This window comes from Pan paniscus, chromosome 8 (genome assembly GCF_029289425.2).
Source record: "Pan paniscus chromosome 8, NHGRI_mPanPan1-v2.0_pri, whole genome shotgun sequence".
NCBI classification, from domain to species: Eukaryota; Metazoa; Chordata; class Mammalia; order Primates; family Hominidae; genus Pan; species Pan paniscus.
This window is the reverse complement of record NC_073257.2, coordinates 28,385,445-28,409,952: the sequence shown is the minus strand read 5'-3', so window position 1 is coordinate 28,409,952 and position 24,508 is coordinate 28,385,445. Positions and strand designations below refer to the sequence as shown.

The following is a 24,508-nucleotide window of genomic DNA, read 5'->3' as shown; positions in this document are numbered from 1 at the left end:
ATGTACCCCTCCCTGTGTCCATGTGTTCTCATTGTTCAACTCCCACTTATAAGTGAGAACATACAGTGTTTGGTTTTTCTGTTCCTATGTTAGTTTGCTGAGGATAATGGCTTCCAGCTCCATCCATGTCCCTACAGAGGACATGACAAAATTGCCAAGTTCAGTGCATAAAGGTCTTCACCCTTCCTTACTCCTCTGCAGGATTTGGCATTCTTTGTCACTCTCTTATTTTTGCAGCTTTCTTTTCCTTGGGATTCTATAAAAACGACACTTTCCTAGATTACCTCCTACATCTGATCTCCCTGCCTTAGCTTTCCTCTCCAGATTACCTTCATCTCCCTGTTTCCTGGGAGGCTCTAAGTGACTCTCTGCTTTGTGTTTTCCATTTTCTCATCTGGCAATGCAGACCAGCTGGCAGGCAGTTTAGGTACAGCTGGATAGGCACAGATGGGCCCCAGACCAAGCATGCAGAACATCAGAGGCTTGGCGAGTGTGCCTGGGGCCGTCGGGAGCGAAGAGCAGGTTAGCATGCTGGAGTGAGGGACCTTGGGTTCTTGGTCAGAGAAGAGGCTGGAGAAACCGGCCAAGGCCAGCATGTGAGGACCTGTGTGTGCCATGCTAGGGAGTCTGGACTCCGTCCTTCTGTTTGTCTAGTAGGTTTTTCCAGGTTTTCATGACATACTGGGCACTCTCATTTCATCTTTTGTGATGCAGCCTACATCGGCAATGTAGAAATTTCTTTTCTTCATTCCACAGAGATGGGCATACTATTATTGCTCCTGTGACTACAAAGAGAAACTGTGTGAAAGAAATCATAATTCTCAAGGGTGGGAGGGGGGAGCAGAAAATTAGGTCTTTGTATTCAGTGGGTCTAAAATAAAGAATGTTAATGCGATATTCTGTGTGATTTATTGGAATTCTCAAAATGTTTATCCAGCCAGCAGATGGACCCAGCATGGAACCTGAGATAAAATAGTAAGTTCTAGGACACTTGCAAAATGAACTCAGAGCTGAAAACAGACTCCACTGCAGCACAGTGAACATGTAGCAGGCTTTCGAAAAGTCGTTTTTGTCAGGGCAGAATTTTCTCCTAAAGGAGCGCAGGAACGTGGGGTTCAGCCATGTGGATGTTGGGTCTTTGACCACATCAGGCTGTTTCCCCAAATGAGGTTGGCACCTCACTACTCTGTCACCTCAGGATTCATCTCCCCATACAGAACGTTCCTCAGTTTAACTGGCCCCACTCTACAATGAGAGGAAAGTAACGAGAGAAGGATGGCTCATGTCTGAAACGTCACTTGCATGTTTTCTATCCTTGTGGGGAAATGACTTCTGCTTCATATCTTCTCCTTGCAAGATAAACTTCCCAGGAATGCATTCCCCATGCTTCGTGAATTCCTGTCATTGAAGAGTGGAAAAGCTTGTTCCTTGTGCGTGCAGGTCATGTCACTGTTAAACACACTGCTGGTAATCACAGGTCTGGATCCTCATGTGAATCATATTCCACTGAGAAAAAAAAATTGCCTAGAGTTCAAGGCTAAAGAAAATGTAGCAACTGTTCATGTGTTTTTAATGTGGTATCTCCCACTTTCTTTTTGCAGCCTGCTGCCTCCCCAGAGGACACCCCTGAGCTCAGCGCCTTTTTGCGAAACTCTACTATTCCTCATCTTGTCAGGAAGAGGGATGTACATGTGGTCGAATTCCACAGACAGAGCCCTGCAAAAATACTGGTGAGTTATCCCAGTGTGCATAGAACTGAGGGAAATGAGTGGCTTGGATAGAACCCTCAAATACAGATAGTTTTAACTTCAAGGATTGTTCTTGGTCTCCTTCAGTGCTCAGATATTCCTAACGTTTGGGAGTGTTTATCTCGAGAATGAAAAGCAACTTTTCTGTAAGAATTAAGGAGCACTTGCAATATAACCTTTTCACTTTTCTAAAGCTGCCATGGAGGCCACTTTGGAGAATAATGGTGAAAACATCAACTGTGACCTTCAATCCATTTCAGGAACATACACTTTCAGTTGTTAGTCCGTGCATAGATGCTGGGCTGTGGTAGTTTGAAGTGAGCATGGACCCTTGGAGTTCTGCACCTGTCCCAGAATCTCAGAGCTTCTGCTTATCTGGAAGAGGCAAGAATGGTGTGTTCAGGGCTGGGTATGGTGGCTCACACCTGTAATCCCAGCACTTTGGGAGGCCAAGGTGGGAGGATCCCTTGAGGCCAAGGGCTTGGGACCAGCCTGGGCAACACAGCAAGACCCAGCCTCTAATTTTTAAAAAAAGAATGCTGTGTTCAGGTTTCCTGGGCCAAAACCCCTGCTGAGTCTTAGCATTGGGGTCTGTGGCAGCTCAAGCCTGAGCTTAGTTAGCCCTTAGCAATACTATCTTCAGTGTTCATGAGTCAGCACTTTTTTTGTTTGTTTGGAGACACAGTTTTGCTCTGTCACTCAGGCTGGAGTGCAGTGGTGCAATCTCAGCTCACTGCAACCTCTGCTTCTCGGGTTCAAGCAATCCTCCTGCCTCAGTCTCCCGAGTAGCTGGGGCTACAGGCACATGCCACCATGCCCAGCTAATTTTTGCATTTTTGTAGAGGTAAGGTTTCACTATGTTGGCCAGGCTGGTCTTGAACTCCTGACCTCAAGTGATCTGCCTGCCTCATCTTCCCAAAGTGCTGGGAGTATAGGCATGAGCCACCATGCCCGGTCAGAGTCAGCATTTTTGATTCTATTCTCCCACTCATCCTATTGCGGCAGCTTCTAGTGCTTTATGTTTTCATGTGAATATTCATCCTCTTCCCTGACCATGTGGCAAGGGCTGAAAGTGAATGTCAGGGTTTATCTGTGCTCTGTAGACCATGTCCATAAAAAGTAGGAAGCTGCATGCACATTCTCCAGCTATGCAGAAGTAATCAGAGATCACCTCAGAAGCTAATACCCTTCTCAAAAGCAAGCAAACAAGAGAAGTGGGGATGGTGAACAGGTACAAAATATAGTTAGATAGAATGAATAAGATCTATTGTTTGATAGCACAACAGAGTGGCTATAGTCAACAATTTATTGTACATTTAAAAATAACTAAAACAGCATAATTGGAACATTTTGTAATGCAAAGAAATGAATGCTTGAGGTGCTGGTACCTTATTTACCCTGATGTGATCATTACACATTGTATGCCCATATCAAAATACCTCACAGACCCTATAAATATATACACCTATTACATAACCATAAAAATTAAAATAGATATATAAAATAAGGATAAAGCAAGAAAACAAACATTCCGTGCTTGGGGCAGGGACAGGCTGGGAACACTGGGTCTGGTATGGGGGGCACAGACCAAGCACGTACTTCCTGCCCCATAGCTGCAGTTCAGAAGCTCAGGCCAAGATGCAGTGATTTGTGGTGACACTGAATCAAAGGCCACAGTGACAAGTCCAGGGTTGTCCATCCAAAGCAGCAAGCCAAAGAGAGAGACCTGGCTGGGTGTGGTGGCTCAGCCTATAATCCCGGCAGTTTGGGAGGCTGAGGTGGGCAGATCACCTGAGGTCAGGAGTTCCACACCAGCCTGGCCAACATGGTGAAACCCATCTCTACTAAAAATACAAAAAAAATTATCTGGGCGTGGTGGCAGGTGCCTGTAATCCCAGCTACTCAGGAGACTGAGGCAGGAGAATCGCTTGAACTAGGGAGGTGGAGGTTGCAGTGAGTCGAGATCGTGCCACTGCACTCCAGCCTGGGAGACAGTGAGACTTGGTCTCAAAAAAAAAAAAAAAAAAGAGAGAGAGAGAGAGAGAGAGAGAGACCCTGGCAGAAGACCGCAGGGCAAATGAGTAATAAGAAAGGGAAGGTGTTGGGAGGCCGAGGCGGGCAGATCACGAGGTCAGGAGATCAAGACCATCCTGGTTAGCGTGGTGAAACCCCGTCTCTACTAAAAATACAAAAAAAATTATCCGGGCGTGGTGGTGGGTGCCTGTAGTCCCAGCTCCTCGGGAGGCTGAGGCAGGAGAATGGCGTGAACCCGGGAGGCGGAGCTTGCAGTGAGCCGAGATCGCGCCACTGCACTCCAGCCTGGGAGATAGAGCGAGACTCCGTCTCAAAAAAAAAAAAAAAAAAAGGGAAGGTGGAGGTAGAACTGGAAGAGACTGAACCAAGGAGGGTGCTAGAGTTCTTTCTACAGGGGCAGCAGTCACAGTCCTGGCTGGGTTGAAAGCCATTAGACACCTAACCTACCTATGCTGCTGACCCTCTCCAGACTGGGTTCATCCCGGAAACTTTGAATGGCTCCTAGACTTGTCGAGGTGCCATGGTGCACTGACCCAAGGGGGCATCCTCCCTACTTCCCTGTCCGCAGTCCTGACAGCCCATTAGGGTAGGTGGCATGTTTTTTTTCTCAGTGTTGTTTTCTCAACATGTAGCATAATACCAGCTCATCTGTTGAACAAACATGTGAATGACACAGTGAGTGAACTCATCACAGACAGTATTAATAGCTTTTGGAATCATTGTCTAAAATGCTCCATGGTGTGCCCTTCTATGTGTTCTTAACCTACACGCTCTTAATCCTAAATCCAATTATAAGCCAATGATATATTGCAAGCCGTTTAAAAGATAGTGTTGGTAGTGACCAAATTCATTAGCCACCAGATCTGCTGAATTCAAGATAAAATGCTATGACATGAATAAATGAAATCAGCCATTTTTTATGACAATGTTCAAGGATGCTTTGGGGACTAGAACTGCTCCAGCCATTTATGAAACTGAAATAATTCACGGTAGCTATCACTGAAGAAAGGAAATCAGTGCTCAAGAAATTGAATCCCTGATTTTCTCATCTGTAGAATGGAAATCCATATGCTTGATTTACATAACTGAAAAATTAAAGTTTAAGAAAGGATTTTCAATTCCCCCTTTGCTTTCTCTCTCCCTCTCTGCCATGCAAAAAAGGTTTTTGCTTTTCCTTCACCCTTTCCCCATGCTTGTAAGTTTCCTGAGGCCTCGCAGTCATGCTTCCTGTACAGCCTATGGAACTGTGAGTCAATTAAACCTCTTTTCTTCATAAAAAAAAAAAAAAAAGAAAGAAAGAAAGAAAGAAAGAAAGAAAGAAAGAAAGGATTTGCAAAGATAAAATGTAATGACAGTAGGAGGGAATGTTAACAATCAGTTGCCCCTTCAACTAAAGTGGAAAATGCACTGGGGATAAATAGTCTTCTACTCTCTCAGCCAATTTAGTGGCATCTGTGGGACCTGGGTGCATGTGCATATGTGCAAGTGTGTGGGTGCACACATGGTGGGGAGGACAGACACAGAGTTCCAATACAGGAGACAAGACTCAGGAAGGATGATGCAAGGGGTGGATGCAAGGGGTGGATCTGGGCAGCCCTGAGGCAGCCATGAGACCATGGCTTCATGCCAGAGAGGCACTAGCCCAAAAGAATAGTGCATTATTTTTTGTAATCCATAGACTTAGGGTACAAGGAGCCAGAGGAACAGCCCCTCCCCCCATAGGCTCTGCCTCTCCTGCAGTTCTGAACTCAGGGCAATTCATCAGGGGATCCCGGTCGGAGTTATCAGATGATACAGAGAAGGTCCATGAGTTTTTAAGGAAAACAAATGGGTGGCAAGCAGGGAGCTGAGGAAGTCCTAAATTAACTTCCTTTCCATTCCTGCACTCCTGTATTTACCTGGAATTAACTATTTTTAAAAAACAAAAGCATGACAAAATATTTTAAAACTCTGATAATAATTTATTTCAGTCCAATAAAGTAGGATAACGCCATATTAAATGAATCATATTCCTGAAAATCCCAAATGTGTTACCCATCACATGGATAACTTTTTTTTTTTTTTTTTGAGACAAGAGTTTCACTCTTGGTGCTCAGGCCAGAGTGCAATGGTGCCGTCTCAGCTCACTGCAACCTCCACCTCCTGGGTTCAAGTGATTCTCCTGCCTCAGCCTCCTGAGTAGCTGGGATTACAGGTGCGTGCCACCACACCTGGCTAATTTTTTGTAAAGACAGGGTTTCAGCATGTTGGCCAGGCTGGTCTCAAACTTCTGACCTCAGCTGATCCACCTGCCTCAGCCTCCCAAAGTGCTGGGATTACAGGTGTGAGCCACCATGCCCAGCTGGATAACTTTTTTTAGTCACAGCCAAGAGCCCTCAAAGAGGATATTAGGATAAAAGACATGTAAACAAATCCTAGTTCTGTGTCTCATCGATGCAGGAGTTTTCAAGAGTTTTAGTTTGGGATGATGAAAAAGCTTTGGAGTTGGATGGAGGTGATGGTGGTACAACATTGTGAATGTACTTAATGCCACCAAACTGCACACTTTAAAATGGTTAAAATGGCTTTAAAAGGTGTGCCTTAAACACTCCTTGACATTCATTTATTTCATCTTGACAGTAGAAAATGTTTGAACTATGGAAATGGACAGGAAAATATAATGAGCAAATCTCACTTAAATAATCAGTTAAACTTAAGTAAAATGAAGCATTTGTTATGATAGAAGTAGCTGAAGTTACTTTTTGAAGACAAAAAAAAAAAAAAAACTATGGCAACTGGAAGACTGTAACTCAAGTAAATTTTTTTTTTCTTGAGTCTCGCTTTGTCGCCCAGGCTGAAGTGCGGTGGTGCAATCTCCACCTTACTGTAACCTCCGCCTCCCGGATTCAAGTGATCCTCCCACCTCAGTCTCCTGAGTAGCTGGAACTACAGGTGCCCACCACCATGCCCGGCTAATTTTTGTGTTTTTTGAAGAGATGGGGTTTCACCACATTGGCCACACTGGTCTCAAACTCCTGACCTCAAGTGAACGTCCCACCTTGGCCTCCCAAAGTGCTGGGGTTATAGGTGTGAGCCACCGCACCCAGCCTCAAGTAAATTTTTATGACACTGTAATGTTTAAGAAACATAACAGTAGGGAATCCATATACTATTCCTTTTAGGATAAATTAATAAAGTTCTGCATGTTATCATTTTGAAAAAGCTTCCATGGTGTACAATAGAACAGAAAACAATTGATATCATTCTCAGCAAACTAACACAGAGAACAGAAACCAAACACTGCATGTTCCCACTCATAAGTGGGAGTTGAGCAGTGAGAACACATGGACACAGGGAGGGGAATATCACACACCGGGGCCTGCCCAGGGGTGAGGGGATAGGGGAGGGATAGCATTAGGAGAAATATCTAATGTAGATGACAGGTTGATAGGTGCAGCAAACCACCATGGCACATGTATACCTATGTTACAAACCTGCGCATTCTGTACATGTATCCCAGAATTTAAAGTATAATAAAAAAGAGACATCTACAGAATTCTAATATGCAGTACCAATGGGAAAAATCCCTCTGAAAAACCAGTGTCCAAACATATGCAGTATTAATGATTTGAAAAATCAAAGTTAGACAGGGTGTAGTGTCTGATGCTTGTAATCCCAGCACTGTGCGAGGCCGAGGCGGGTGGATCACGAGATCAGGAGATTTGAGACCATCCTGGCTAACATGGTGAAACCCCATCTCTACTAAAAATACAAAGGAAAAAGCCAGGCCTGGTGGCGGACACCTGTAGTCCCAGCTACTCGGGAAGCTGAGGCAGGAGAATGGTGTGAACCCGGGAGGCGGAGCTTGCAGTGAGCTGAGATGGCACCACTGCACTCTAGCCTGGGAGATGGAGCAAGACTGTCTCAAACAAAAGAAAAAAAAATCAAAGTTCAAGTATGTTTTTTAATTTCCACTTCAGGGTATGTCTCATGAGTACACTGAGACAGTAGAGATCAACAACTAAATTTTTTTTGAAAATTGTATGTATTTGCGTTGCAGGGTCCATTTTTTTCCTTCTATTGTTTCTCTTTAAATGTTGATGTAAGATAATTTTAAACTTCCGAATATCATAGAAACTCTCAGATGAAGGCCAAGGCAGTTCTTGATTTCCATATCTGGTTTTGTTAACACATATATTACTCTCTTTCTCTCTTACTGGTTCAAAAATTGCAAATCTTATGACCCCCTATGTCCTGGAGTCAAAACAACTCTGGATAGAAAGTGATTATGCAAAGTTTATTCTAAAATCAAAAGCGAAATAAGACCTCCTACATATTTTGTTTAGTTAAAAACAACTTACTGAATCCCATTTCTGATGAGGAATTTGAAAGTGCAAAATGCCAACATCCTGTGTTGGGATCATAATTTCCAATTTGCACAGGAAAAATTTGTATCTAAAGCACTGAAAAATAATTTCTCCTCTGCCTAAGAATACCCTTCCCTTTCTCATAGTGGGCCCCTGCTGTTTCTGTAGCTATCACCTCCATCTCCTCCTCTCCAAACTTTCCTGTCTTCCCTTTCATTGCCCAGCTTCCAGCCATCTTGCCTTTCTTAATGCCTCTCCAGCATTTGATACTATTGGCCACTTCTTGAAACTATGACATTTCTGAAATTCCCCCGAAAACATCCCCTCCTGGTTCTCTTTCTGCCATTTGGATGGTCTCTTCTTAGAAATTCTCATCTAAGATTTCTCTCTGCCCATCCTTTCAATGCCCCTGTTCCACAGGATTCCATCCCAGCCCCCTCCTCTTCTCTCTCATCCATTTAATTTTTTTTGCATGATCATATTTCCAGTCCTTCCTAAGTGCCTCCTGTCATCTCAGCCCTCCCTTACTGAATTCAAGCCTTAAAGGCATGATCTGGGTGTCTGAGAGCCACCCCCGTCCCTCGCATACCCAAAACCCTTGTCTCCATGACTTCTCAAATGTACCTCCTCTCTAGAATCCCCAGTCTCAGTGTTACCACCACCCATCCACCCCATTCTTCTCCAAAGAGCATTCTCCATGTAACCTCTGTGTAGTCATCATGTCTCTATTCTATTTTCTAAACTTCTCCAAAATGTATCTTCCTCTCTCCATTTCCACTGCCTCAGTATCACTCAACAGGGGCTCTTGCAACGGGCCCCTATCACCCTCCTGCCCCCCAATCTTCCCTCTCTCTTCTCTTTCCTCTCATATTACCCATCCCTCTAAAATACAAACCTGATCAATATCCCCTGGATATAAAAGCATCACAGGTTCCCCAGTGCCTTCTGAATAAAATCTAAACTCCTTAGCATGCATAGGAAGACTCTTCATATAGACTGTCTCTCATTGCTATCCTACTTCCATCTGTCCATTTCACCCTCATATACCCTGCCCTTCCCTTTCTCGAGCATGCCTTGGTCTAGTACAACAGAATCGTAGGCCAGGTCTCCCATTCTGCTAGGTGACCTCCCATTCATACCTTCATGGCTCATTCCAAACATTGTCTTCTCCAGAATCCTCTAGAAGAGCTGGCTAACTGGGATCCCCATCTGCAGGGAGTCTACAACTCCTGACCTTGACACCCCTCTTCCCTCTGAAGGGCAGGGTTAGTGGTACACAGCATGCCAGCCGTGAAGCACAGGTCAACATGAGAGTCCTTGAAAAGGCCACAAACCACAGAGTTTTGAGAATTCCTGTTCCTGCTGTGGGTACCTGTATTAGTCCATTTTCATGCTGCTGATAAAGACATACCCGAGACTGGGTTATTTATAAAGAAAAAGAGGCTTAATGGGCTCATGATTCCACATGGCTAGGGAGTCCTCACAATCATGGTGGAAAGCAGAAGGCACATCTTACATGGTGGCAGGCAAGCAGAGAATGAGAGCCAAGCGAAAGAGGAAACCCCTTATAAAGCCATCAGATCTCGTGAGACTTATTCACTACCATGAGAACATTATGTGGGAAACCGTCCCCATGATCCAGTTATCCCCCACTAGGTCCCTCCCACAACATGTGGGAGTCATGGAAGCTACAATTCAAGATGAGATTTGGGTGGGGACATAGCCAAACAACATCAGCACCTCAGCACCCAACTCTAGTAGCCCAAGGACAGTCCACCCACCTGCCTTTGGAAGCATCCTGTAGGAAATGAACTTCACCGCAATTTATCAGACAATATATTACTAACCCCTTTGCAGAGAATTCTGAGGATCTTGAAAAATGTTCTCGAAAAAGGTTCTTGTCATAATATGTTCCTTGGATTATTCTGTGTTATATCAATTTCATTAAAGTGAAATGTCTCAGTCAACTACTTCACATAATATCCAATACATTGATTTTTATTGAGTACTCACAGGCCAATGTTGAGGGCTTGAGATATGAAAAATGAATACGCATGGGCCACAAGATAAATTTAAACCCATGAGGGAGTACAATTAGAGAAGTATCATTCTGTGCATGGCACACAAAAAATGGATTATGATGTGTTCATTTATTTCCATGCTGGAATCTGATTAGAAAATCTGATTTGAGGCCAGGCATGGTGGTTCATGCCTGTAATCCCAACACCTTGGGAGGCCGAGGCGGGTGGATCACCTGAGGTCAGGAGTTCGAGACCAGCCTGGCCAACATGGTGAAACCCCATCTCTACTAAAAATACAAAAATTAGCCAGGCATGATGGCGGGTGCCTATAATCCCAGCTACTCAGGAGGCTGAGGCAAGAGAATCACTTGAACCCAGAAAGCAGAGGTTGCAGTGAACTGAGATCACACCATTGCACTCCAGCCTGGGCAAGAAGAGCAAAACTCTGTCTCAAAAAAAAAAAACAAAACAAAACAAACAAACAAACAAAAACAGAAAAGAAAAGAAAAAAGAAAGAAAATCTGATTTGCTAGATAGAATGTCATTGTAATGAATCCTTTAGAGGAACATACATTTCATATATTAAAGGTTATTCATTATATGCTGGGCAATTCTAGAAACCTATTAAAAAATAGCCTAATGAATGAAAGTCACAGAAAAGCCTCCTTTATAACCAGGAAATAATTTAGACAGAAGAACGTTATGGAACAAATGTATGTCAATCGGTCAGTAACTGTAGATCTTTGAGATAATATAGGCTCAAGAGTCTTCCTCTGCAACCCCTTCCAGACTTGCTGAACCCAGCATTGGGTATTGTGAATATCTATAAGCAATGCCTTCCCCAGTTCTGAGAAAATGAAACAGAACAATTAAATTGCTGCTGCAGAAAGATTCTCTTAAAGTCGTTCGAAAAGAGCTTAAATTTTATGTTGCATTTTGTGTTCCATTCATCCTCACCATTAAACTGTGTTTTCTTGGTTGTTGCAATATATTGTTCTTAATTTACATTAATAATTTATCATAAGGTGATGACTTTTGAGGAAATGAAATGTAAATAAGCTAACTTCAGTGTTCAGTCTCTACCATGATTTAAAGACTCTGACGTGTTCCCACTGCTGTTTGCAGAACTGTACAAATATCGAGTGTTTACAAATCTCCTGTGCAGTGGGACGACTCGAAGGAGGAGAAAGCGCAGTCCTGAAAGTCAGGTCACGATTATGGGCCCACACCTTCCTCCAGGTAATAAACAACCACAGAAGCACATACACACTGCTCACTAGGAGCCACTTCGCAAAAGCTCAGTGGGAAGTCTTTTCATAGAGATTTCTAATTTAACCCTTTGGAAGTCTGAGGCAGATGGATTACTTGAGGCCAGGAGTTCGAGACAAGCCTGGCCTACATGGTAAAAACCCATCTCTACTAAAAATAGAAAAATTAGCTGGTCTTGGTGGTGAACACCAGTGGTCCCAGCTACTTGGGAGGCTGAGGCATAAGAATCCCTTGAACCCAGGAGACAGAGGTTGCAGTGAGCCAAGATTGTGCCACTGCACTCCAGCCTGGGTGACAGAGTGAGACACTGCCTCAAAAAAAAAATTAAAACTTGAATTTTAAACTTAAAAAAATTTTTTTTACATTTTTCAATGTAAAAGTTTCCATTTAAAAAATCATTTCAAATAAAATGTATGTGGAGGAGTTGAACAAGATGAACTGGTCATTTTTCCCAGCAGGTAAAGACAGTTTAAACATCCTGAGTCCCTAAGACCTTAAGAATAGATCAGAAAATGTACTTAGTCCACTGTTATATACCCAGTGTTGGGCACAGTAACTATTAGTCAGTGGCAGCATGATGAGTATGAGAACATGATCCAAGATATATATGTCCAGAGAAGTTAAAATAGAAATCAATTTAGAGGGGAAAGGGGAGATTGTTCTAGAAGGTTCCTCTTGTCAAGTGGTCCTGCAGCATGGGCTCCAACCAGGACAGCACCTCAGCCAAGTTCCAGGTACGTGAGTATGATTTACAGATTATGCACCACTCCTGTGGTTGGCTCTGCATCCCACAATAGCCAGGGATCATTCCATTGATTTGTGCACTTTTTTTTGTTGTTGTTGCTTTTCTGAGATGAAGTCTTGCTCTGTTATCCAGGCTGGAGTGCAGTAGTGTGATCTTGACTCACTGCAACCTCTGCCTCCTGGGTTCAAGCAATTCTCCTGTCTCAGCCTCCCAAGTAGCTGGTACTACAGGCGTGGGCCACCATGCCCAGCTAATTTTTGTATTTTTAGTAGAGATGGGGTTTTGCCACATTGGCCAGGCTAGTCTCAAACTCCTGGCCTCGACTGATCCACGTGCTTCAGTCTCCCAAAGTGCTGGGATTAGAGGCATGAGCCATTGCTCCTGGCCGACTATGGGCATTTTAAAAGTTTAAAATCTCTTTTATGCTAAGAAAATTAGAGTTTCATTTTGGAAAGCGCTATTTAAATGATACTGCTGTGTTACAACCTTATTGTTTGGGGAGGAATTTTTTTTTTTAATCCTAAATTAACTCTTACCACGTCTACACATTCTTGCTCACATTTTAACTACTAAACAAACTCATTTGGTTTATTGTGCCATGAAAAATCAAAGGGTCAAATCCCTTTGAGTCTAGTTATAAATATAGAATTTTTTTATCTCCAGATTTTTATGTTTTCTATGATTTAATATGCTTCTATAGTCTCGTCAATCTTATTTTTGTTTTTAAAATAAAAACGAGGGAAATTAAAGTTTTGTTTTAAGTCTAGTTATAAATATAGAATTTTTTATCTCTAGATTTTTATGTTTTCTATGATTTAATATGCTTCTGTAGTCTCGTCAATCTTATTTTTGTTTTTAAAATAAAAACGAGGGAAATTAAAGTTTTGTTTTAAAGGTCATTGTGAAGCCATCTTCCTTTCTTCCTTTTCCTTCCCTTCCCTTCATTTCCCTTCCCCTCATTTCCCTTCCCTTTCCTTCCCTCCCTTTCTTCCCTTCCTTCTTCTTTCCTTTCTTTATTTTTTCATTTCTTTTTCTGTGTCTCTTTTCTTTCTCTTTTTCTTTCTCTCTCTTTTCTTCCTTCTTTTTCTTTCTTTCATCTTCCTTCCTTACTTGCTTTATTTTCTTTCTTTCCTTCCTTTCTTTCCTTTCTCCTAAGGCAGAGTTTCTCAATCTCTGCACTATTAACATTTTAGACCAGATCATGCTGTATTGCTGGGAGCCACCCTGGGCATTACAGGATATTTAGCAGCATCCCTGGCCTCTACCTAGTAGGTGCTGGTAGCACCCTTACCCCAGGTGTGACAACCAAAATTGTCTCCAGATATTGCCAATGTCCTCGGGGGACAACATCATCCCATTTTGAACCACTGACCTAAGGAGAAGTACAGTGCCCAATTTATTTGACTTTTTAAAAAATCAAACCTTTATGTATTCATTCACTCAACAAATATGTAGGGAGGACCTACTGTGTGCCAAGGGCTGCTTCAGGGTCTAGTTATAGGAGAAATAGCTGTGAACACAACAGACATAGCACCTGCCTTCACAGGGCTGTTATCTCAGTGGAGGGAATCAGAAACCGAGCAGGCAAACAGATGCATCAGTGCCAGGAAGAAAGTAGAATGGGGTAGTGAGATCAGGGCAGTGGGATAAATAGTAGGGAGTAGGGCTGATTCTGCAGGTAGGATGGGCACAGGAGAGGCCTAGGAGGAGGTGCCATGGAACTGAGACCTGAGTCACACAAAGACCTGTAGGCAGAGCCCCAGACAGAAGACAACGAGCTGTGCAAAGGCCCTGAGGCCAGAACACTTTAGACATGTTCGAGGAACAAATGGAGACCAGTGTGTCAGTATCACCACTGATGAGACAGAAATTATAGGAATTACATACCATGGATGGGAGCCTGATTTTAGCCTAAGTGCAATGGACCACTACAAAATTAACCTAAGGAGTGATGTGATAATAATTATGTTTTTTAAAGAACACAAGTAAATAAATAAATTAATACATACTCTAACAAAGCAATACTACACAGTAATAAAAAGGAATGAATTAGACACATTGGCATGGATGAATCTCAGGCACACAATACTGAATTTTAAAGTCAATTATGATTCCATTTATAAAAAGCTAAAAAAAAAAACAGGCAAACTAAGCAGTAGGTTGGTAAAACTTTAAAGGAAAACAAGGAAATGAAAGTACAAATTCAGGAGAGTAGTAGCCTCTTAGGGTAGAAGACATTTAGCAAGAAACAAAGAGAATGTTTCAAAGGTACTTGTAATGGTTCATTAAAGTCAGCAGTAGGCATGTGGATATTCATCTTGGCTTATCATCATGTGTTATAAATGATTTATGTTTACTCAGCATCTAATAAAACAGCTTTGAAAGGGCAGTATTGAAAGCACTGGGTTTGGAAGCTACTGCAATAGTCCAGAGGGAAATGGTGGTGGATTAATCTAGGGCAAAACAGTGGAGCAAGTGGAACAAGGTATGAGTCTGGATTGATTTTGGAGGAAAAACTAACAGTACTGGTTGAATTTATTGTTAGAGGATGAGAAAAAGAGAAGAATCAAGATGGACTCCAAGCTTTTTTGCCTAAGCCAAATGGTGAGGAAGACTTGGGGGAACACTGTTTCAGGAGAGGAAACCAAGAGTTCTGTTCTGAACCCTGTATTAGTTATCTATTGGTGCATAACAAATTTCCCCAAAACCTAGCAGCTTAAAACCGTAGACATTCATCCTGTCACTCTGAGTCAGGAATCTGGCTATGGTTTAGCTGGGTGATTCTGGTTCAATGTCTCTCCTGAGGTTACAGCTGAGATGTCAGTTGGGGCTGCAGTCATCTGAAGGCTTGAGGGGCTGGAGGCTCTGTTCACAACATGGCTCAGAGACATGCACAGCAGGCCTTACCATGTGGCCCTCTCCACAGTGCTGCTTGAGCGATCTCCTAACATGGCGACTAGCTTCCCTCAGGCAAGTAAGCCAGGAGATGCCAAGGCTCTTACATATTTTCTGACCTAGCCTAGGAAGCCACTTTCTGTTATTTCCACAATGCCCTATCATTTGCACATATCAGTCATATTCATTCAGTAGGCGAGGCACCCACAAAAGGGTGTGAATACCAGGAGGGAAGAATCCCTGGTGGCCATCTTGGAGGGTTGCTACCACAGATCGTTAGCCAACTCTTGAATTTCCTACTTTTAGATGCAATTTGTCTGAAAGCATAAACTGTAAATCCTGTTTTTCTCTAGTCAGATGAAAGCTGGGAGTAAGCTATATTGTTGTGATCAATAGATTCATTTCTTAGGGCTGATGCAACAAAGGACCACAAACTAAGTGGCTTAAAACAACAGAAATTTATTCTCTCAAAGTCCAAAACCAGAAGTCTGAAACCAATGTGTCAGCAGGGTTGGTTCCTCCTGGAGGCTCTGAGGAATAAACTACCCCCTGCCTCCCTTCAAGTTATTTGTTTTTGTGGGGTTTTGGTTTTGTTGTTGTTGTTGTTTTGTTTTGTGTTTTTTTGGTAGAGACAGGGTCTCACTATGTCATCCAAGCTGGAGTGAAGTGGTGCAGTCATAACTCACTGCAGCCTTGAACTCCTGGACTCAGACAACCCTCCCACCTCAGCCTCCTGAGTAGCTGGGACTACAGGTGCCTGGCATCATGCCAGGCTCAGTTTTTAATTATTTTTATAGAGATTATATCTTGCTCTGTCGCCTAGGCTGGTCTCAAACTCCTGGCTTCCAGTGATCCTCCTGCCTTGGCCTCCCAAAGCACTGGGCTTAGCCGCATGAACCACTAGGCCTGGCCTCTCCTAGCTTCTGGTGGTTGCCAGTAATCCTGGGCATTCAGTGGCTTGTAGACCATCACTCTACTCTCCTTCCATCTCCCATCACCTTTCCCTCTGTGTCTCTGTGTCCCTGTGTCTTCTGTTTCTTATAAGGACGCTCACTGGATTTAGAGCCCACCCTAATCCCAGTACAATCTCATCTCAAACCTTACCTTAATTAATTCTGCAAAGACCATTATTCCAAATAAGGTCATATTATGAGATTCTAAGTGAACATGAATTTGGGGAAGACATTTTTGAACCCCCTAAAATCAATAATCTTCCATCCCCACTAGCAAAGCCTGACTCTATTTTGCTACAGTATTGCACCAATTTCTTTAATCTAGTAAATATGCTCCTTAAACTACTTCACCAACCTTACTAATATGAGAAGAAAGCAATTAATTAGGGTTTAAATTGGTTTTGTTATGACTCTGTTCACTACATACATTTTCCATCTACTCTTAGACATTATCACTAAATGGGCAACATTTTGAACCAGAACAGTTGGGGCTGAAGTCATCTGAAGGCTTGAGTGGGGCTGGAGATGCAGTGCAGATGCTCTTGCAGTTTGGGTAAATATTGGCAAAAGTGTGTGAGTAAACACAGAGGTGAGCATATTTTTGAATTTCATATGTGAAAACTGCCTATTAGCAAAGTGATGTGCAAAAAACTACAGACATACATTAAATTCAAGTTCTAGGAGATATGCCCCTGACTAACATTAGACAGAGTCTATTTTCTCTGTCTCTGGTAGATACTGGGTCAGGATGCAGGAGCTCAGTTCCATTCCTGCCTGGTTGTGTTCAAAGCACTTAACTTTCATGGGGCTCAAATTCCCTATTTGTAAAATGAAGAGATTTGACTAAAGTCTCCTTTCATGCCTGAAAATTCACTGATTCTATAGGTAGCTCACAAGTAATTTATGGTGTTTATTCTACTTGGTGTAAGCCAGCAATAACTCTGTATGCTCTTAATGGCCTACTTTTTTATTGTGTTGATGTTTTGGTTGACTGAGACAGACTACATCTAAATGGCTCTTTACGCTTAAGGAACAGCCCGCCAATCTTTCCAAAGAGGGATGTTTGTCTGCAAATAGTCAGATTACTATTGAGTGATCGCCATGTAGCTAAGTACCATGATACATGCTTGTATATGAATGACTCATTTAATTCTTACAGCAGTCCTGTGGGACATGTATTATTATTGTCAGTTGCATTTTACAGATGAGCAAACTGAGACATAGATATTATATGGCCTTCCTGAGTCACATAGATAGTAAGGGGGAGAATCTTGAGCTTTTACCCTATGTATGTTACTACACTAGACTGCTGAACTAAAGATTACTATAACAGCCTCTGTAGATTTTATATTTTGATCACTGTATTACAGATAGCTAAACTATAACTCTTAAATTATGGATAACTATACTATAACTACTATATAAAGGTTTTAAATACTGTGTATTAAAATTTTTCAAGATATTTAAATTGTAAAGCATGCTATTTCAGAATCCAATAAAGAAAACATCTTATGATTCTTGAATTATACTGTCCAATACAGTAGTAATAGTCATGTGTGGCTATCTAAAGTATTTCAATTTGACTAAAGTTTAAAATTCATTTCCCCAGTCTCACCAATCACATCTTAAGTATTTAAGAGTCACAGCTCATGGCTCCTGCATTGGTCTGTGCAGATTAAGAGCATTTCTCTTATTGAAGAAAGTTCTATGCAGCAGCACTGTTTTAAAATGTTAGGGAAGCATATTTCCATTCAAAATTGCAAGATTCGATCATACAATCAATTATTGTATCTATGATTATAGACCTGGATTGTGTTTAATAATAGCTTTGTGACTTCCCTTATATCCCCTCGTAAAGTAAGAATTAGGCCCCCTTTGCCCCATAACAGTGTCATTGGCCACCTTAAAAGGCAAAATCTCTATCAGGAATCTACTTTTCCCTAAGTGTGATGTTACAGGTTTGAATAAACACAACAGCCTCCTGCTCACTCTCGTGAGTAGTGAGCAAAGACAGCAAAATGAGGTGATATGTAGACCAAGGGGCCGAATGTAATGGCTTTAATTCAAAGCTTAGATATAAGCAGGAACCATGCAAGTAAACTTTTGGATTCAGATCTGCTAAGTGAATAAAATATTGAAATTCTGCCATATGTAATGAAAAAAAAAAAAACTTGTGAGGTTGTGTTAGGAAGTTGTTTTGGGAAGGAAAGTGGAGGAATCTTCCCAAAAATATATCTGTAGTTGACATCAGAGGGTAAGCTCCTCAAGAGCAGGAGGAATGTTTTCTTGTCTTTGAATCTTCTTCCCAGCCCTTGTATCACCTGACACAGGATACTACTCATAATGCTTTAATGAATGAAACATCTCAGGCCAAATGTTAGGCTTGGCTGGTACACAAGTCCTTGTCTATTTAAAATGAAACCAGTCAAACTAACCAACAAATGAGATCACAACAAATTATCCCTCATGGCCTAAGGCGAGTAGCTCAGGAAGCAGCAGATATTCTAGAAATGTAAAAACTTGTGATACCTTTGAACAAAGTGAACAAGAAATGATTTTTGATGCCTTCCTCTGGGGTCTCTGGAAATACCACCTTGATGGCTTGGTTTGAGATGCAAAAGTGATGCAGGGCAGGTGAACCCCAAAATTGGGGCTCAGCCCATGAGCATTCTTGGCTTCATTCAGAAAAGAATTCAAGCAACCCTATGTTGCCTTTTCAGGTGACAGGTGACACTGCTTGTGGCAAAAAGGGGTTCATTCTTTATGAGAGGATGTAAGGAAAGTCACAATCTTGAACAGCCTTTTATTGAACTGGACCTGCTGCCTGAGGAGCAGGGCTAACTCCTAGGCAGCACACACAGAGCTGGACTTGCTGGGCTCTTGGCAACTCTTCTTATATCCACTTATACCCGTGTTCAATTATATGCAACTTAACGGGTGGGTGAATGCAAATTGAAGGGCAAGTTATTCAGAACTCTCTAGCAAAAGGGCAATAACTTCCAGGTCGTTGCCATGGAAATGGGCAGTAACTTCTGGGCTGTTGCCATGGCATTTGTAAACTGTCATGGTGCTGGCGGGAGTGTCTTATGCTGATGAGCAATGAAGGCAGCTAGGGATTGCTTCAGTAGCTATTGGCTGCCTTCAGCCAGTTTCTTCCCTTCATCCTGTGTATACCAGGTCTTGTTTTAGTCATCAGGGTTGTGACCAGAAAACAAGTCCTGTCGGTCCCATACCTCAAAAGCACAGGTACAGCCAAGAATGCACCTATGCTGACATCTGTGCCCAGCCAGCCCATTCACCAGAAGAATCTTCCGTGAGGAGCTTGGGCTCATGTTTGTTACGACATTTGGCTTTCCTCCCAAATACTTGCACCTTATCCTCCCTCAAGCCACAAGCTGTTCTGATTTAGTGAGTTTAGCAAAGACTTCTTGCATTTTGGGCAGAGGCGAGCATCTCATTTTCTTACATCTTTCAAACTGAAACCCTCCAGGTTGAGATGAGAAGGCTTCCAAACTGAGGAGAAAACATGGATGGAACTGGAGGCTATGTTAAGTGAAATAAGCCAGGCACAGAAAGACAAATATCACATGTTCTCACTCCTATGTGGGAGCTAAAAGGGTGGATCTCATGGAGGCAGAGAGCAGATTCATCGTTACCAGAGGCTGGGAAGGGAAGGTGGGGAACAGGGATGAAAAGAGGTTGGTTAAAGGGTACAAAAATACAGTCAGAAGGAATAAGTTCTGATAGTCAATAGTACAGTGGGGAGATTATAGTTAACAATAATTTATTGTCTATTTCAAAGTAGCTAGAAGGAAGATTTGTAATTGTATTAGTATGTTTTCATGCTGCTAATGAAAACATACTTGAGACTGGGTAATTTATAAAGGAAAGATCTTTAACTGACTCACAGTTCCACATGGCTGGGGAGGCCTCACAATCATAGCAGAAGGCAAAGGAGAAGCAAAAGCATGTCTTACATGGCGGCAAGAGAGCATGTGCAGGGGAACTCCCATTTATAAAATCATCAGATCTCATGAGACTTACAACAAGAACAGTATGGGAGAAATCACCCTGTGATTCAATTATCTCCACCCCGCCCTGCCCTTGACACTGGGGATTATTACAATTCAAGGTGAGATTTGGGTGGGGACACAGCCAAATCATATCAGTAATGTTCCCAATGCAAAGAAAAGACAAATGTTTGAGGTGACAGATACCCCAATTGCCCTGAGTTGATCATTACACATTGCATACAGGTACCAAAATATCACATGTACCTCCAAAATGCATTCAGCTAATAGATATCAGTAAAAATAAATAAGAATTAGGCTGCCTTTCCTCTTCGAGCCACACCCTAATTTGATTCTTTTCAGTTCCATAAGGCAGACAATTCAGGATCTCAGGGAACAGAGACAAGTCCAAAGAGTCATGATTGTTCTTTTATTTCCTGCCCAAAATAATGACCCGCAGTATTAGGTCATACTGGCTCAGCTTCTGGTCCACTTCCAAAGGGGAAATAGTGTCAAATGTCTGAGTAGTGCAAGACCTCAACCCACAATGCTGACATAATTTATCTAGACTTAACCTGGGGAAGAGACATGGTGATGAATAATGTTGGCTGCAACTCACCATGCTCCTTGGACACAACCAGGAGACAGATTCAAAGGGATGAGGTGTTCTGATACCTTTTATTTCATCTACTGAGACAGAGACCAGAGACCGTTAGTGACATTCAATCAGAATTCTGTTGCCTCGTTTGAGGTAGGTTCCATGATCAGAGCCAGTCACGAATTCCTTCTCACTTTGAGGAAGTGAGAGGCAAGCTTCCCTCTGTTCTGTAGTTGAAATGGAAGAAGCAAGCACACACCCAAAGCGGCTTTGCAAAATATCCTATATATTTTCATACAACATACCTTCCAGAAATGCTACACATAGATCTTTATATAGTTTATAACCAGTCTGTCCATTCCCTTGTCTTCTAAGGAAACGTTAAAAAAAAAAAAAAAAACCTTTACCTGAAAATGTCAGGTGGTTTCTTGAAGGGTCTTTCATAAAATTTGGAACTTCAAATACAAGTTTTCCTGAGTTCAAAGAAAACCTAATTCTAAGTTTAATAATTCAGAGAATCCAAGTGTTAGCCTCCTCATGATAAATTGTCATCTGAGTCTTTTATCATTTAATTATTTTGTTGGCATGCATTTATTAGCACTAAACTAAATTAAAAGCACTTCTTTAGACTGAACAAAAATGATGTCATTTTAACACCTTAACAATTTGTCATAAACTTGAACATTTTCTTTTTATTATTATTATTATACTTTAAGTTTTAGGGTACCATGTACACAATGTTCACTGGCCTTTTCAAATTAGATTCTGCTTTTCTTAAGTGACATAGGCTTCCGTAGAATGCCAATTTTCTTAACTATAGTTTTTTTTTTTTTCAAGACGGAGTCTCACTCAGCCGCCCAGGCTGGAGTACAGTGGCATGATCTCAGCTCACTGCAACCATCGTCTCCTGGGTTCAAGCGATTCTCCCGTCTCAGCCTCCCGAGTAGCTGGGATTACAGGCACCCGCCATCATGCCCGGATAATTTTTGTATTTTAGTAGAGACGGAGTTTCACCATGTTGGCCAGGCTGGTCTTGAACTCCTGACCTCAGGTGATCCGCCTGCCTCTGCCTCCCAAAGTGTTAGGATTACAGGCATGAGCCACTGCACCTGGCCAACTATAGAACTTTTTAATTGAATACCCAGGATGACTGAACCACTTGCATTTAGTTGATTTGCTTATGATCACTCTATTGATTGGCTGTTGCTTTTTATTTTTTTCTTAGAAACAGGGTCTTACTCTGTTGAAGTGCAGTGGTGCAATCACATCTCATTGCAGCCTCAAACTTCCAGGTTCCTCCCACCTCAGCCTTCTGATTGTCTGGGACTACAGACCCATGCCACCACACCTGGCTAATTTTTGTATTTTTTTTTTTTTTTTTTTGTAGAGATGAAGTCTCACTGTGCTACCCAGGCTTGTCTCAAACTGCTGGGTTCAAGTGATCCTCTTGCCTTGGCCTTCCAAGGCACCGGGATTACAGGCATGAGACACTGTGCCCAGCCAATTGTTACTTTTTATCCAAGAGTTGGAAGAGAGGTGCCTTAACGAATTCCCAAGTCTATACAACCTAAATGACAACAACACATTCCTCCTGTTACTTTTGAGCATCATGTCCTACCAAAAAGAGGGAGAACAACTTTTCAATGAGGCAGGACTCCTATCATTATGACACTAGAGTGTAGGGGAAAGTTACTATTTTAGCCCACACACTTCAGTCCCATACACGACATTCTATTCTGGTAGGAGGCTGATTGAGTGAAAATTCCATCTTTGTTTCCCTGTTAAAGAAGACCTGGTTTCTGCAAAAAGTCAATAGTAATTGAGGGGCTTTGGAAACAATAAATATTTAGCGCAAGTAGAGTCAGAAAAGAAGAATCTGTAGCAACATTTTGAAGTCCTAGGGAAAAGCATCACTTCCAGAGATATGGGAAAGACGGGTTCAATTCGCTGTATGCTCACCCACATCCTTAGCCCAAATTTCTGCACTGCCACAGTTTCTGCTTATTTCAGTGTCAGGTGCCAAATGCTAAAGAGGAATGCGTTATTATAATCTAAGAATACACTGTACATTGGGGCCTATTAACAGTTTTGTCATACAACCCAGGAAGAGGGAAACGTTTTCTGCCCTCCTAATCCAGGCTAGAAAGTTTACAATTCTTGGTGGATATGACTTGTTGCGTTATGTTGGTTTCTGTCCATGTAACGAACATGCAAACTGGTCAGAAACAGATTGTATGTAGGTTAATCCTAAATGGTCCCCTATTCTGTGATTGTTGCTTGAAATAGAAATTTCCTTTACAGGTGAAAGTTTTGCCAGTAATTCCTTGGGTTTTGTCACCTCAAAAGGCTTGGTTTCTGGTCAATATTGAGTATTTCAAAACGGGCTACATAAAAAGGATATGTACTTTAAAATAATTATTGGGAAGGAATTAAGCAGCTGGAAGTTGGGAGTGGGAGAGCTTGTGTCATTGCCTGACACACTAGGTCGCTAACTCCTCCGTTTGTTACCAACTCTTACGTTTATTGGTACCATGCCTATAAGCAAATCATTGTACAAAAGTGCATCATAGAGACAGCCAGTGAGCTACAAACCATGGTTTAAATGATGCGGTAATGACAGACGAGCAAGGCATTTTCTGGGGATTAATAGCCAGCTGGGGCAAGACGAAGGTCCTCAATGTTGCCAAGGGATATTAACCCCAGCTGAGTTTTCAATCCTAAATTGCCTACAATGTGGCAGTGATTGCTATTACATGAGTAGATTGCTATATGGGAGAGAGGTTAGATTGAACATAAGAATAATACTATTGTTACATAAAGAGCACAACTGGAAGCATTTAACTTTGGATGTGGAATCACTATTACAACTCTGCCCGTAATTGCTTTCCATGAGTTATTAAATACTCACCTGTGCCATGCCTCTGACCTACAACGCAGGACTTGGGTATCTTCGATGCTGACTCTGCTGATCAGTCTAATAAACCACGTTTTCCATTCCTTCAAGCTCCAGAGCATTCTTTAAAAGAGAACATGCATTTTTTTTCCTTCCAAAAAGGGTGGAAGAAACCTTGCTTTTGGAGAATGCGTTTAAAACAAAGAACAGATTGATCTAGGAGAGGTGGTGTTACAGGCTGTTTGCTTATCTTACTGTGCCCGGAATTGGTGGGTTCTTGGTCTCACCGACTTCAAGAATGAAGCCGCAATCCCTCGCGGTGAGTGTTACAGTTCTTAAAGGCAGCGTGTCCAGAGTTTGTTCCTTCTGATGTTCGGATGTGTTCAGAGTTTCTTCCTTCTGATGGGTTCGTGGTCTCTCTGGCTCAGGAGTGAAGCTGCAGACCCTCGTGGTGAGTGTTACAGTTCTTAAAGGCGTTAAATGCTGTGTGTCCAGAGTTTGTTCCTTCTGATGTTCGGATGTGTTCAGAGTTTCTTCCTTCTGGTGGGTTCGTGGTCTCGCTGGCTCAGGAGTGAAGCTACGGACCTTCTCGGTGAATGTTAACAGCTCTTAAGGCGGCGCGGAGTTGTTCGTTCCTCCCAGTGGGTTTGTGGTCTGGTTGGCTTCAGGAGTGAAGCTGCAGACCTTCGAGGTAAGTGTTACAACTCATAAAGGCAGCATGGACCTAGAGGGAGCAGCAGCAAGATTTATTGCAAACAGCAAAAGAACAAAGCTGCCACAGTGTGGATAGGGGACCCCAGCAGGTTGCCACTGCCGTCTCAGGCAGCCTGCTTTTATTCTCTTATCTGGCCCCACCCACATCCTGCTGATTGGTCCATTTTACAGAGAGCTCAGTGGTCTGTTTTGACAGGGTGCTGATTGGAGCGTTTACAATCCCTGAGCTAGTCACAAAGGTTCTCCACGTCTCCACTAGATTAGCTAGATACAGACTGTGGA

The 24,508-nt window shown here is 42.3% G+C and overlaps 1 protein-coding gene across 2 annotated transcripts in view; it reads left to right on the top strand.

Moving 5' to 3' along the window:
- ITGA8 (integrin subunit alpha 8) overlaps positions 1 to 24,508 on the top strand; it is a 209,391-nt gene that overhangs the window by 163,219 nt on the left and 21,664 nt on the right. For both annotated transcript variants that reach the window (XM_003831184.5, XM_063607282.1), the window contains exons 26-27: positions 1,602 to 1,730; positions 11,275 to 11,388. In XM_003831184.5, the coding sequence (XP_003831232.3) occupies positions 1,602 to 1,730; positions 11,275 to 11,388 (243 nt within the window). The remainder of the gene's footprint in view (positions 1 to 1,601; positions 1,731 to 11,274; positions 11,389 to 24,508) is intronic.